The sequence below is a fragment of the Sapajus apella genome, unplaced genomic scaffold (assembly GCF_009761245.1).
Source record: "Sapajus apella isolate SASKATOON/1434 unplaced genomic scaffold, GSC_monkey_1.0 scaffold11, whole genome shotgun sequence".
NCBI lineage: Eukaryota > Metazoa > Chordata > Mammalia > Primates > Cebidae > Sapajus > Sapajus apella.
Window position 1 is genome coordinate 42,092,227 of NW_022436951.1, and position 13,147 is coordinate 42,105,373.

General features: G+C 55.8%; 1 protein-coding gene across 1 annotated transcript in view; it reads right to left on the reverse strand.

Annotated features, from left to right (window-relative positions):
• PLEKHG4B (pleckstrin homology and RhoGEF domain containing G4B) overlaps positions 1-13,147 on the reverse strand; it is an 87,150-nt gene that overhangs the window by 24,563 nt on the left and 49,440 nt on the right. Inside the window, 8 exon segments of the mRNA XM_032279198.1 lie at positions 118-256; positions 792-931; positions 1,563-1,661; positions 1,934-2,050; positions 5,437-5,520; positions 9,150-9,243; positions 10,481-10,604; positions 10,722-10,919. Coding sequence (XP_032135089.1) covers positions 118-256; positions 792-931; positions 1,563-1,661; positions 1,934-2,050; positions 5,437-5,520; positions 9,150-9,243; positions 10,481-10,604; positions 10,722-10,919 — 995 coding nt within the window.

Consider the following 13,147-nt stretch of genomic DNA (forward strand, 5'->3'; position numbering starts at 1 on the left):
TGGGAAGGTGGGAGGGTCGCCGTGGCCCTAAAGACAGTGGGAAGGTGAGAGGGTCGCCGTGGCCAGCTTGGCCTGGAGGGGATGCTGACCCGGCCGGCTTCCTCCTGCAGCTCTGACCTGGTCATCCCCTTCCTGGAGCGAGGCCAGCTCCCGGAGGCGCTCCAGCTGCTGGAGGCGGTTGTTCGAGGCGAGGACCAGCCTGTGCACCTCCTCATCCACGCGGTCGTACAGCCCTCTGGCGGCCTCCAGGGCGTCCCTGAGGAAATGAAAGCAGTCCTCCGGCTCCCAGGTGACCCCCTGAGGAGTCTGCTTGTGGTGACAACCCCGTGTAAAACCCTGCTCTTTCCAACCCTGATGCAGAAGGCACTGGGAGCCCCAGGAGGAGGCCCACCGCCGAGGCGGCCGCCCACATCCCTGCCGGCCTGGGGTGCAGGTGCCTGGAGGGGACCCTGCTGGGCAGACTCTGTGGACTGGCTGCATGCGGCTGAGATGGGCAGGGACTGTGGGGGCTGGGCGGCACAGTGCCCCGGGCAGCGTGATTGCGAATGAGCTCATTCTGATGCTCTCTGGCTGCCTCCTGCCCAGGTCCCCAGGAGCCAGCTCCTTGATCTTTGGAGCCTGTATGTGTGGAAAAGCTCTGGCCCAGGCAAAGCGTGGCTGTCAGGATGGAGGTCTGCACCAGGCACAGAGAGGGCTCTCCTTGGAGCAGAGCGCTTCACCTCCTGGCTACAAACTTCATTGAGCAGCCCCCTCGACGGGCCAGGGCCCAGTGTTGCCCCGTCGGCGCTCACCGGCTGTCTTCTGTGCCAAGCTCTTCTCTCCTCAGCCGTGCCAGGATGGTGCCCCCCTCCAGCCTGAGAGACACCAGCAGCGGGTCTTCCAGGACGAGCTTCATCATCGTCTCGTGCTGGTCAGTTAACTCGGCGACTTCCTGCACAGGGTGGGGAGGGACACGCCTTTAACCTTCTCCTCCACGGCCAGGTCCCCCCAAATGCAGCAGCGGCAGGAATGCGCAGCGTGGCCCATGTTCCTGTTCTGTAAATCAAGCTGCAGGCCTGGCGGTGCAACCGGGCCCCCCGAAGCTGATGGTCCAGACGCTCTCACCAGGGAGGGTAAGTCCCAGGGAAAGACCTCTTGCAGGGAGAAGAAGGGGGCTCAGAGGTCAGCCGCAGGAGGTGAGCCTGCTGTGTAGACCAGGGACATGCAGGCCTCACCCGCAGACCCTGCGCCCCTCGGCCTGGCGGCTGCAGAGAGCCCATGGCCAGCCTGCCTCTGCGTCTCATTGGAATCACTCATTCCCAGCAGCCGCTGCTGCCCGTACGCCTTGCGTATCGTCAAATGCAGTGACACTGCTTTCCTTCTGGGTAGGGTGGGATGTTTTTGGTGACAAAGGAGAGGAAATGGCCTTTTGTGAATTGAGAGGGATCTACAAATGAAAAATGATTTGAAAGTCTCCGCTATAGATGACGGTGAACCAAGGTTTATTTTCAAGTTTGGCTAAACCTTTGTGCCCCACCTACCTGTCACATGAAGAGAACTTACCTGCAAGTCTGTGGACTTACCTGGGCTGTTCTTGGGATTCTGTGGGTGTTCAGGGAGCAGAAGGAATTCTGCAGGAACACGATGGCCGCTTCGCAGTTCGCGGTGAAGTGTTCCAGCCTCTGCCGTGAGTTGAGAGGGAGGAGATGATAAGGACACAGTCTGTTAGATGCCCAAGTAAGCAGCCGTGAGTTCCTGTGTTTAAACCGACCTGGGTCAGGTCGCTTCCACGAGTGCAGATGCCCGAAATCTGCAGTGCCCCCCAACCCGGGTTGGGCGTTCTCGGACACACCACGCGTGGCTGTGCCGACGTGGACACCCGGACGGCAACTGAAACATGCGTGAGAAAGTCCCCGGGGGCTGTGGCACCTGCAGCAGCTGCGTCTGAACCTACCTGACGGAAGCAGACCCAGTCACCGTGGCTGTAGGGAAAGGAGCCGTCGAGGTCTGCGGTCAGCTGGGAGCTGCTGACAAACCTGTGCAGGGCCTTCAGGGAGCTCACGACCTCACACTGCCAAGAAGAGGCACCGTTAGTCACGGCTCCAGATGCATCTCTTGGGGAGAAGACACTGTAAATGGCTCAATCCCGGGTTCGGAGGACGGAGGGGCTGGCTCAGGGCGTGCGGCCTCTGCTTTGCTGCAGGTGCTGATAACAGCACGTGTTTGGTGCAGTAATGAAAGTGAGAAGACAGCAAAGCAGGGGACAGCAAAGAGAAATGAAGGAGACGCCCCAGTGAAGACCAAAAAAAAGGAAACAGGGAGAAAGCGAGGAGAAGGGAGAGAGAGTCCGGGCTGTCCTGGTGCAGTGGAGGTGGCGCTTTTCAGATCCACCCACAGACCACACAAAATACAAGGAGAGCTTCCCGAAGCCGTGGCAGCCAAGCAAGGAGGCTTCTCCTGCGGCTCCTGATGCCTGCATGTGGGGCCGCAGGGCACGGTCCCGCTATGACTCCGTCCTCAGGGCATGGCCAGCGTGTGGGAATGGCTGAGCCCAAGAGAAAACAGGATCCTTTTCACAGCAGGTTACTTTATAAAAAAAAAAAAAGAAAGAAAGAAAGAAAAGGAAAATGAAAGAAAAGAAAAAAGATGAGAAAAGAAAAGAAAAAAGAAAAAAGAAAAACGGCATCCTGGCCGGCATGATGGCTGACACCTGTGACCCCAGCACTCTGGGAGGCCAAGGCGGGTGGATCATTTGAGCCAAGAGTTCGAGACCAGCCCGTGCAAGAGGACGAAAACCAAAACCCCATCTCTCCAAAAGAAAATACAACAGTCAGCGGAGTGGGGCACACACCTCTAGACCCAGCACTCAGGAGGCTGAGGTGGGAGGATCGCCTGAGCCTGGGAGGTCAAGGCTGCAATCAGCCACGGTCAAAACACTGCACTCCAGTCTCGGCAACAAAAAATAAAAATAGAACATAAAAAAATAAGACAATTGGCCTCTTTCCGACATGAAGAAAGAAGAAACAGAGGGTGGGGTGGGCTGGCCACACCACTGGAAACTGAAAGCAGATTCCCAGAAGGGAGCAGTGGGGAAGGGGCCCCCGATTCCCAGAAGGGAGCAGTGGGGAAGGGGCCCCCGATTCCCAGAAGGGAGCAGTGGGGAAGGGACCCCCGATTCCCAGAAGGGAGCAGTGGGGAAGGGGCCCCCGATTCCCAGAATGGAGCAGTGAGGAAGGGGCCCCGATTCCCAGAATGGAGCAGTGTGGAAGGGACCCCCTGGTGTGTTATAAACTCTTCCTGAGTCTCTGGCCAACCCTGAACTGTGCGTGCATGGGGAAGGCTCAGAGAACTAAACTGAACCCACTGGGGTGACACAGAGCTTCGGGTTTCAGTGTAACCAAGTTACGTGCACACTAGAACAACGCTGTGAGTCTGTAACAGAAGCCAGTCTCCACAACAGAATCTTCACAACGTCCAGAATTGACACATAAAGAATCAGAAAATCGTGACCTCTTCTTCTCAGAGCAAGACAATCAGCACAGGGCAACCCGAGGTGACCCGGGTGTTGGGATTACTAGACAAGGACTTCAAAGCAGCCATTAAAACTGCACTCGGTGACGTGAAGGAAACACGCTTGCAATTTATGAAAGGAGAGAAAAACTCCGGAGAGATGTAGAAAACATTTTAAAATCCACTGGAAATCTTACAGTGGAAAAATACAATATTTGAACTAAAAAATTCACTGGGCAAATGGATTAGTCTGTTTTCACACTGCTATAAAGACACTACCTGAGCCTGGGTAATTTATGAAGGAAACAGGTTTAATTGAATCACAGTTCTGCATGGCTGGGTAGGCCTTAGGAAACTTACAATCGTGGCAGAAGGAAAAGGAGAGGTGAGACCCGTCTTACACGGCGCAGGCGCGAGAGAGGAAGGAAGGGCCGCCCCTAAAACCATCAGCTCTCATGAGAACTCCCTGTCAGGAGAACTGCATCTGCCCCCGTGATCTAGTCCTTCCCTCGACACTAGGGATTAAAATTGGAGAGGAGATTTGAGTGGGGACACAGAGCCAGGACATATTAGTGAGTTTAACACGTAAGGAGATGACAGAGTAAGGAGCTGGCGACCCCGAGAACAGGATCAAGAGGAACCACCTGATCTGATGACTAGAGAGGAAAAAAGTTAAAAAAGACAGATTCTTAGAGCTCTGTGGGACAGCTCTGGTATATATAATTGAAGTATTAGAAAGAGCGAAGAGAGACAATAAAGCCGGAAAAAAATTTTAAGAACCGGGCCAGGTGGCCGGGTGCAGTGGCTCAAGCCTGTAATCCCAGCACTGTGGGAGGCCGAGGTGGGTGGATCACGAGGTTAAGAGATCGAGACCATCCTGGCCAACATGGTGAAACCCCATCTCTACTAAAAATACAAAAATCAGCTGGGCGTGGTGGCTCGTGCCTGTAGTCCCAGCTACTTGGGAGGCTGAGGCAGGAGAACTGCTTCAACCTGGGAGGTGGAGGTTGTAGTGAGTCCAGCCTGGCAACAGAGCGAGATTCTGTCTCAAAAAAAAAAGAAAGAACTAGGCTAGGTACAGTTGCTCACGCCTGCAATCCCAGAGCTTTGGGAGGCCACGGTGGGAGGACGGCTGAAGGCCAGGACTTCAAGGCCAACCTGGGCAACACAGCAAGACCTTGTCCCTTAAAAAAAACACGTACCTAGGTGTGGGGCTGCACACGCTCCGTCCCCGTTACTCAGAAGGCTGAGGTGGGAGAATCACTTGAGCCCAGGAGTTTGAGATTAGAGTAAGATCTGATGGCACAACCACACTCTGGCCAGGGTGACAGAGCCAGATCCTGTCTCAGGAAAGGAAAAAAAACAGAGAGAGAAAGGCTAAAAAGGTCCTAAATGTGGTGACAGGCATACGTTCACAGATTTAAGAGCTCAAGCAGGCCTACACAGGAAAGAACGATGAAGAAAACCTAGCCCACTCCATGACGGCCGGCTTGCTGAAAAGGGAGTACCTTGGAAACAGCCGGAGGAAAATTAACACACTTCGTATAGGCGGACGACGGTTTGAATTCTGGTGAACTCGTCTACGGTTATGGGGGCCAGGGGGCAACAGAGCAGCATTTTAAAGTGGGGGGGAAACCAAAACTACCCTCAAGCCAGAATTCCAGGTGCAGCAAAAATACCCTTCCAGAATGAGGGCAAAATAAAGAGGTTTTCAGAGAAAAGAAAGGCAGGAGGAAAGAGAACAGCTGAGAAGAAAGGTCGACCTTAAGTTTTCTGTGGCATACTCTGCAGGGCTTCCGCGAGAACTCAGGGGAGGAAGGGGGTTTCCAGGTTCCGCATGGATGGAATTAGAACTTAGGTAAATTATTTCATGTGTTTCATCTCATCTAGGTGCCTCCATATTTAATGTCATCCACCACTCAGGGTCCCACGGTCCAACACCATTACCTGAATTATTGCATCCTTGTCAGGCCTAAATGCAGATTCTTTATCTACCAACAGCAAGATACTATGAATTACAGGAGATGTGTTCTGAAATAGATAAGAAATAAATATTACTGATTAGCTTTCTAATTTTTAACTTCATTAATAGAATTGCCCAATTTTGACTGGTGCTACCTCTGTCATAAATAGTTTCTTGGAGTACCTGCGGTGCATAAAACGTAGCGGACTTTGCCCTGAAGTGTAAACGATTTGCCCTTATGAATTTTTAATGTAATCAGGTTTATCGAGGTATAATTTACATACACTGACACTCACCCTTTTTAGTGACTAGTTCTGTAAGTTTTGATGAAAGCGTTGTCATGTAACCATCACCACCGTCAAGACAAAGAACCGTTAAGCAACCCCAAAATTCTCTTGTGCCTCTTTGCAGTCAAGAGCTCCCCTATCCCCGCCCCTGGCAACCAGGGGTCTGTTTTTGTCTCCACAGACTTGCCTTTTCTAGACACGACATAAACAGACTCAGACAGGACTGGCCTCTTTCACTTGGCATCGTGCATAGGAACTCATCCCTGTTGTGAGTATCAAGGGTTTGTTCCTCTGCTCTGCGGAGTAGCTTTCCACGGGATTCCCGCACCACGAGGTGTTCATCCACTTCACCAGCTGAAGGATGCTTGGCAATCGTGGGTAAAGTCACTACAGATGTGTGAACGGGGGCACAGGTTTTCATGTCTCTTGGATCATATCTAGGAGTGGGATTTCTGGCTCGTGTGATAAGCACGTGTTCTCCAGAGCGGCTGTGCCATTTCAAAGTCCCGTCCCCAATACCAAGCACTTGTTACTGACAAGCTTCGATGCTGTTTTTTGTGCGTTTCGCTTGGTTTTCAGCTGCGTTTCCCCAGTGATTAATGGTGTCGGGCGTATTTTCAGGTGCTTGTTTGCCATCTGCGTTATCAGCCTCAGTGGAGCACTTTAAGTACTCGCTCTACCCTGGAAAATGCCCCATAAGCGTTTGAGAAGCACGTATGCGCTGCTGCTGTTGGGTGCCGGGTTTCAAGTGTGTCTGTTAGATCTGGTTGGTTTACTGCGTTCTTCACGTCCTCCATCTAAAAAACGCATCTTCCATTATGGACAGTGAGGTACCGAAGTCACGCAGAACTGCCTGCCTCTCCCCAACTCCGTTAGCGTCTGCTGCATACGTTTTGATGGCCATTAGGTTTGTCAGTGTTTACTACGGTTGTACCTTCTTGCTGTACTGAACCTTTCGTTCACATACGATGTTCTCCATGGGGTCTTGTAACACGGTTGGTCTCAAAACACAGTAACAAGAAAACAACCAATAAACTCCGGGGGAGGGTCTGAGTGCTGCAGCGTTTTATGACGACGTCTATTTCGTCGGCATCAGCACAGACACCCCCCATCTCTCTCGTCAGGTCTCCAGCATCGCTCAGCACCTCCCTGGTCAGTGCCTCCCTTGGCCCCCAGCCTCCCTCAGGCTTTCCTGACAGCGTCTGCGCACTGGGGTCCCGTCCAGCCTAGCCTGTGCACCCCAGTTCGTGGCTTGCACCCTCTCCTCCCGGTGACCCCTTCCTGACCTCAGGGAGTCGCCCCAGCCCCTCGTCCGGCCCAGGGTTCGTGTCACTTGCTCCCAGGCCAGCCGATTTCTGCTAGCCCACCCACCCTGCCAGGCAGCTCCGGAAGATGCCACCCACCCCAGGGCCCAACCTGAGTGGACCCCACACTGTAATGGGTCATGACCGAGCCTGTCCCCTCCAAGTCTCAGCAGGACACAGCTTTTCTAAGAGCCACATCCTGTGAAAGTGAGAAGGGCAGGCTGACTGTGAGGAGGGGTGGGAGGTGAGGCCGGCTCGATGGGAGGAGGGAAGTGAGGGAGGGAAGAGGTGGCAGCAGGATGGAGAGGAGGGAGGACCGCAGGGCAGGGGGAGAGGAGGGAGGACTGCAGGGGGGGGGGGGGGGGAGGGAGGACCGCAGGGTGGGGGAGAGGAGGGAGGATCGTGGGGGGAACAGGAGGGAGGACTGCAGGGTGGGGGGAGAGGAGGGAGGACCGTGGGGGGACAAGGAGGGAGGACCGCAGGGTGGGGGAGAGGAGGCAGGACCGTGGGGGGAAGAGGAGGGAGGACTGAAGGGTGGGGGAGAGGAGGGAGGACTGTGGGGGAGAGAGGAGAGAGGACTGCAGGGTGGGGGGAGAGGAGGGAGGACTACAGGGTGGGGGGAGAGGAGGGAGGATCATGGGGGGAAGAGGAGGGAGGACTGAAGGGTGGGGGAGAGGAGGGAGGACTGCAGGGGAAAGATGAGGGAGAACTATGGTGGTGAAGAGCAGGGAGGGCCACAGTGGGGACAGGAGGGAGGACCATGGGGGGAGGAGAGAGGCTGGCAGGGGTGAAGAGGAGGGAGGACCATGGGAAGGAAGAGGAGGGAGGGCTGCAGAATAGGGAAGGGAAGGGAGGACCCCACGGCAGGGTGAGCTCTGCCAGCGCCGTCCCTGACCTCTTTTCTGGCACAACTTGGCACCTGGTATTCCTAAACTAGAGTTTCCTCAGTGAGTACAGGAGCCTCTGCCTGCATCTTCAGCAGGGACAGCAAGGGCGAAACAGGTTTAGCTTTGTGGAGGGCAGGTGGGGCATGGGAGAGGGCACCCCAGGCTCCCCATCCCCCTGTCTCTCCCGTCCCCCGTCTCTCCCCGTCCCCATCTCTCCCCGTCTCTCTGTCTCCATCTCTCCCCATCCCCGGTCTCTCCCTGTCCCTTGTCTCTTGCTGTCCCCGTCTCTCCCGTCCCCGATTCTCCCCGTCCCCCATCTCTCCCCGTCTCTCTCTGTCTCCATCTCTCCCCGTCCCCGGTCTCTCCCTGTCCCGTTTCTCCCTGTCCCTGGACTCTCGCTGTCCCTGGGTTCCCCTCTGCCCCTGCCCAGGCAGCAGCACCCTCCCATCCCTAGAGTGCCCCATCTCCCCTGGATGTTGCTTGGGGTTCAGTATGCAGGGCCTCTGAGCCAGGTGTAGTAGCTCACGCCTGTGATCCCAGCACTCTGGGAGGCTGAGGCAGATGGATGATTCCAGTCCAGGAGTTTGAGACCAGCCTGGACAACATGGCAAAACCCCATCTCTAGTAAATATGCAAGAAATTAGCCGGGTATGGTGGCACGTGGCTGCAGTCCTAGCTACTCGGGAGGCTGAGGCAGGAGGATCTCCTGAGCCTTGGAGCTCGAGGCTGCAGGGTCCTGCGGTGATGGCACTGACCCTGTCCGGGGCTGCCAGGTTCATCCCTGCCCTGGTTCATCCTTGCAGTGGGCCATGACTGCCCCTTCCTGCCTCCATCCTTTGTCTGAAGGACAATGCCGTGCCCTCATCCCGATGGAGGGGCACAGACAGTGTTGTGCTGCCCTGCTGGGACAGATGCCCACCACCTGGGCCTGGCAGACTTTGCCTTTTAGGTTTGCAGTTGCCCCGAGCATGGAGCTTCTTCAAGGTCCCACTGGACAGGCCACGCCCACCTTCCTCAGTGTCTGTGCCCAGCCCCGGAGAGCAAGAGCCGGGCTCACTGGGAAGACCCTGGGCAGGAAGGGGCTCCGCACAGGGTCCGCCGTCTCAAATCCTCACGCCGAACCTGTGAACCGGCTACTCCAGAACCACGACGGGTGGCCCCAGCAGCACAATGCTCTGAGATGCCCACACACCCGAGGGACGTGACAACCCTGGCGTACCTGCAGTCCCGCGAGGGCCTGGGAGACGGCGGGGGAGGCCGGACTCCTGCGGGTGTCCACCAAGACAAGCAGCCCCAGGTCCCGGACCTCCTTCCTGGGGAGGGAAACAGCCGGTCTTAACCACTGCACACAAAATCTCTTACAAACACAAGACCCTCCACCTCTGAGACTGGTGGTTACTGGTTTCCTTTCAGCTCTAGAAGTTAGTGGTTCTCTATACACGTCCACCTTCTACCTCCCACAGGGGCAGGCCCGTCGGCTGGAGGCACTGCTGTTGCTCCGCTCGTGGACCCTGCGATGATGCCCGACGGCGTCTCCGGGTGCGCAGGGCTGTGGCTACCCTCCCCGAGATGGACGAAACGGGCCCCGTGCCATCAAGGGGGCAAGGACTTCAGGGCCTGCTTGCACTCATTTGTCTGGGCATTCACATGGCTCAGAAGGTGACTGGGGGTGTGGACGCCCGTTCTCCGGACAGAGGCTTGCGCTGTCATCAGGGCTCTGACTCACCCAGAGCCAAGCCGAGACAGAGCATCCTTCAAAACGACAAATACCATCATGTGGTTTTAAAGACTCCAGTGTAAAAGCTTTGTCTCTGTGATTGTGACTGGAAACTCTCCTTCAAAATTTCAATAGGAAAAAACAATAGGTTGGGTGAGTTGATATGTTCCTTTTTTGAAAATTTTAGTGTTTAGCTGGCTGAAGGCAGTGAGTTACCTCCTTCGATTGTTCACAGTTACCCTTGTTCTGCCTTTCCCCTACTCACGACTGCACTCGACTAGCGTTAAAAAATATACAGCCGGGCGCTGAGGCTACCTGGGAGGCTGAGGGGGAGGGGGTCGCTTTAGCCCAGGAAGCTCAGGCTGCAGTAAGCTGGGATGGCACCACTGCGCTGCCTCGCCGACAGAGCAAGACCCATCTCAAAAAAAATGTGCGTGTTCTTTGACAAACTCCTTCAGCTCTAACTCCAGGATTCATGAACATTCTAAGTTGTGTGTCTGGACACTGATCTTACAGAGTTCACGTGAGCCAGGGACACAGGAGAGCCCTGACTCAGAGCACGTCACTCGGCGGCCGAGTCCTGGCCAACAGCGTGAGTGTGCCCCGTCGGCCCCACAGCCGGGCGCGTTCAGTTCTGGGCGTCACTGGGATGGACGTGTGCTGAAGATGAGAAACGGTGTGTGGAAATCAAGGCTGGAGGCGCGTGGGTGCCGGCTGCTCCAGAAGGGTGAGGTTAGGAGAGGCAGGGTCTGGCCGTGGAAGCTGGCACCGTCCCCCCGTTCCCCCCACTTTGCCACACACATGCAGCTGGGGTTCCCCGGGTCCCGGCCCACCTGGGGATGCTATGGAGGTACAGCAGCAGGCGGGTCAGCTCAGTGCAGGACGCGTGCTCCCCGGTCCAGAGCGGGCCCCCGGTGCTGACCTGCACCACCGCTCTGCCCTGATGGTCTCGGGTCCCTGTGGAGACAGAGGCGAGACAGCTGCCCAGGGGCTTCACTCTGGGAGGTGGCGAGCTGGGTCTGTGCTGGCGTGAGTGTGAGATCCGCCCGGACAGAGTGCCGGGTGCGTGCTCACCTGGGAGGATGATGACCCCGGACTGCAGCAGCTCCTGGCTGACGTCCAGCACCTGCCTGGGGAGGTCCCCCGCGCCGGGCGGCCACCCTTCTTGCTCAGGGTGCGGCTGCTGGGCAAGCACATCGGAAAGCCTGCAGGGCTTCTGGCAACGGAGGCTGCCGCCGTTGGCACTCACACAGGCTGAGAGCGCAAGAACGTCTGGACGAAGGAAAGAGACCCCATCAAAGATGAAGGTTTTCCTGCGCTTTGAAAGCAGGTGCTCACCTTGCTACGAACCACGGGATGAAAACGTGCATGAAAATAGGGGATTCAGTGCTGGTGGGAGGTGGTGTGTCACAGTGCCCAGGGCACATGGTGCCATCACGGAGACGGTCTCCCGTGGGAAGTGAAGGCGTGTCCCAGTGCCCAGGGCACGTGGCACCATCACGGAGACGGTCTCCGGCTCAGACACGCTCACGACCTGCAGACACCTCAGCAAGGGCAGATGGTCTCATCCCAGCTCATTTGCTCAAAGTGTGGCGTGCATGACTGCATGTGGTGTGCGATTGTGTGTGCGTGTGCCTGGTATGTGGAACTCTGGAGTGTGTGACCATGTGACTGTGTGGTGATTGTGTGTAACTCTGGAGTGTGTGACTGTGTGAGGCACGGGATGGTGTGGTGTGTGATTGCATATGTGTGGAACTGGAGTGTGTAATTGTGTGATGCATGTGACTGTGTAAGATGTGTGGTTGTGCATGTGTAACTCGAGTGTGTGACCATGTGAGGCAGGTGGCTGTGTGTGGTGTGTGATTGCGTGTGTGTGTAACTCTGGAGTATGTGATTGTGTGAGACGTGACTGGTGTGCAGTTGTATGTGCGTCTGTATAACTACAGTGTGTGACAGACGTGACTGTGCTTGTGCAACTGGTGACTGTGTGAGGCATGTGACTGCGTGTGTGTGTGCGTGTTAATGAGTGTGTGAGGCATGTAACTGGTGTGTGATTGTAACTCGAGTGTGACTGTGAGGCAGGCGACTGGTGTGTGATTATGTGTAAATGTGGAGTGTGATTGTGTGAGGCATGTGCCTTTGTGTGGTGTGTGACTGCGTGTATGAAACCGGAGCGTGTGATCATGTGAGGCATGTGACTGTATGTGGTGTGTGATTGTGGGTATGTAACTGCAGCATGTGATCGTGTGAGGCAGGAGACTGCTGTGTGATTGCGTGTGTGTAACGAGTGTGTGTGATCGTGTGAGGCAGGTGACTGTGTGTGGCTGTGTATTCTGTGTTACCCCAGCGAGTACTTTTGCTACAAAGCTCTTTCTGCAGCAAGTTCCATGCGTGCTGCAGTCTTGGGGCCTGCCCGGAGCTCCAGGCACCGCAGCCTGACTTTGAAGGTGCAAGGCCCCTGTGGAGGAGTCTGGAACGGGCCGGACCACAGTTCTGTCTCCAAGGGCCCTTGGTGCCATTGCCTCGAAGCTCCTGGTCAGGCCTGGCGGGGAGGATGGGCGGGAGGGGGGGCAGGTGTGGCCCACAGAGAGGAGGGCTCAGCCCCTCACCTCACGGGGCTTAGGGGGCCTGCTCTCTGCAGCCTGCACCAGCATTTCACATTTTCCCCTTCTTTCCAAAGTCACTGGCTGTGTTACTCACAGGATATATCTTTACCCAAATATATATATTTGAAATATTTAAAATATTTAAAAATACGCTGTCATTCTTTTTTTACTTTATGCCCTGCGAACAGTCTTTTAAATAGTCACATTTTTGCCAGGCGCGGTGGCTCACGCCTGTAATCCCAGCACTTTGGGAGGATGAGGTGGGTGGATGACGAGGTCAGGAGATCGAGACCATCCTGGCCAACATGGAGAAACCCCATCTCTACTAAAAGATTAGCTGGGCGTGGTGGTCCATGCCTATAATCCCAGCTACTCAGGAGGCTGAGGCAGGAGAATCTCTTGAGCCAGGGAGCTGGAGGTTGCAGTGAGCCGAGATTGCATCAGTGAACTCCAGCCTGGCAACAGAGTGAGACTCCTTCTCAAAAATAACGATAATAATAATCATAAATAAAAAGAGTCACATTTTCTCTCCTAACCCTCAGAAACTGTGAACATGGCCTCCAGCTGGAAACTGAGTCTAAGGATCTGGATGTGAGGTTGTCCTGGGTTTAGAGGTCCCTGAATCCAGTGATGGGTGCCCTTCCAAGAGAAAGGAGGGGATTCAAGTCACAGAGGTGCTGGGGAGGAGGCCACCGAGGACGGTCAGAGTGCTGCAGCCACAGCCCAGCTCGGGGTGTGCAGGGGTGGGAGGGGGGCAGTGGGGGGAGGTTATGGGGGTGTGCAGGGGTGGGAGGGGGGCAGTGGGGGGAGGTTATGGGATGTGCAGGGATGGGAGGGGGCAGTGGGTGGAGGTTATGGGGGTGAGCAGGGGTGGGAGGGGGACAGCGGGGGGAG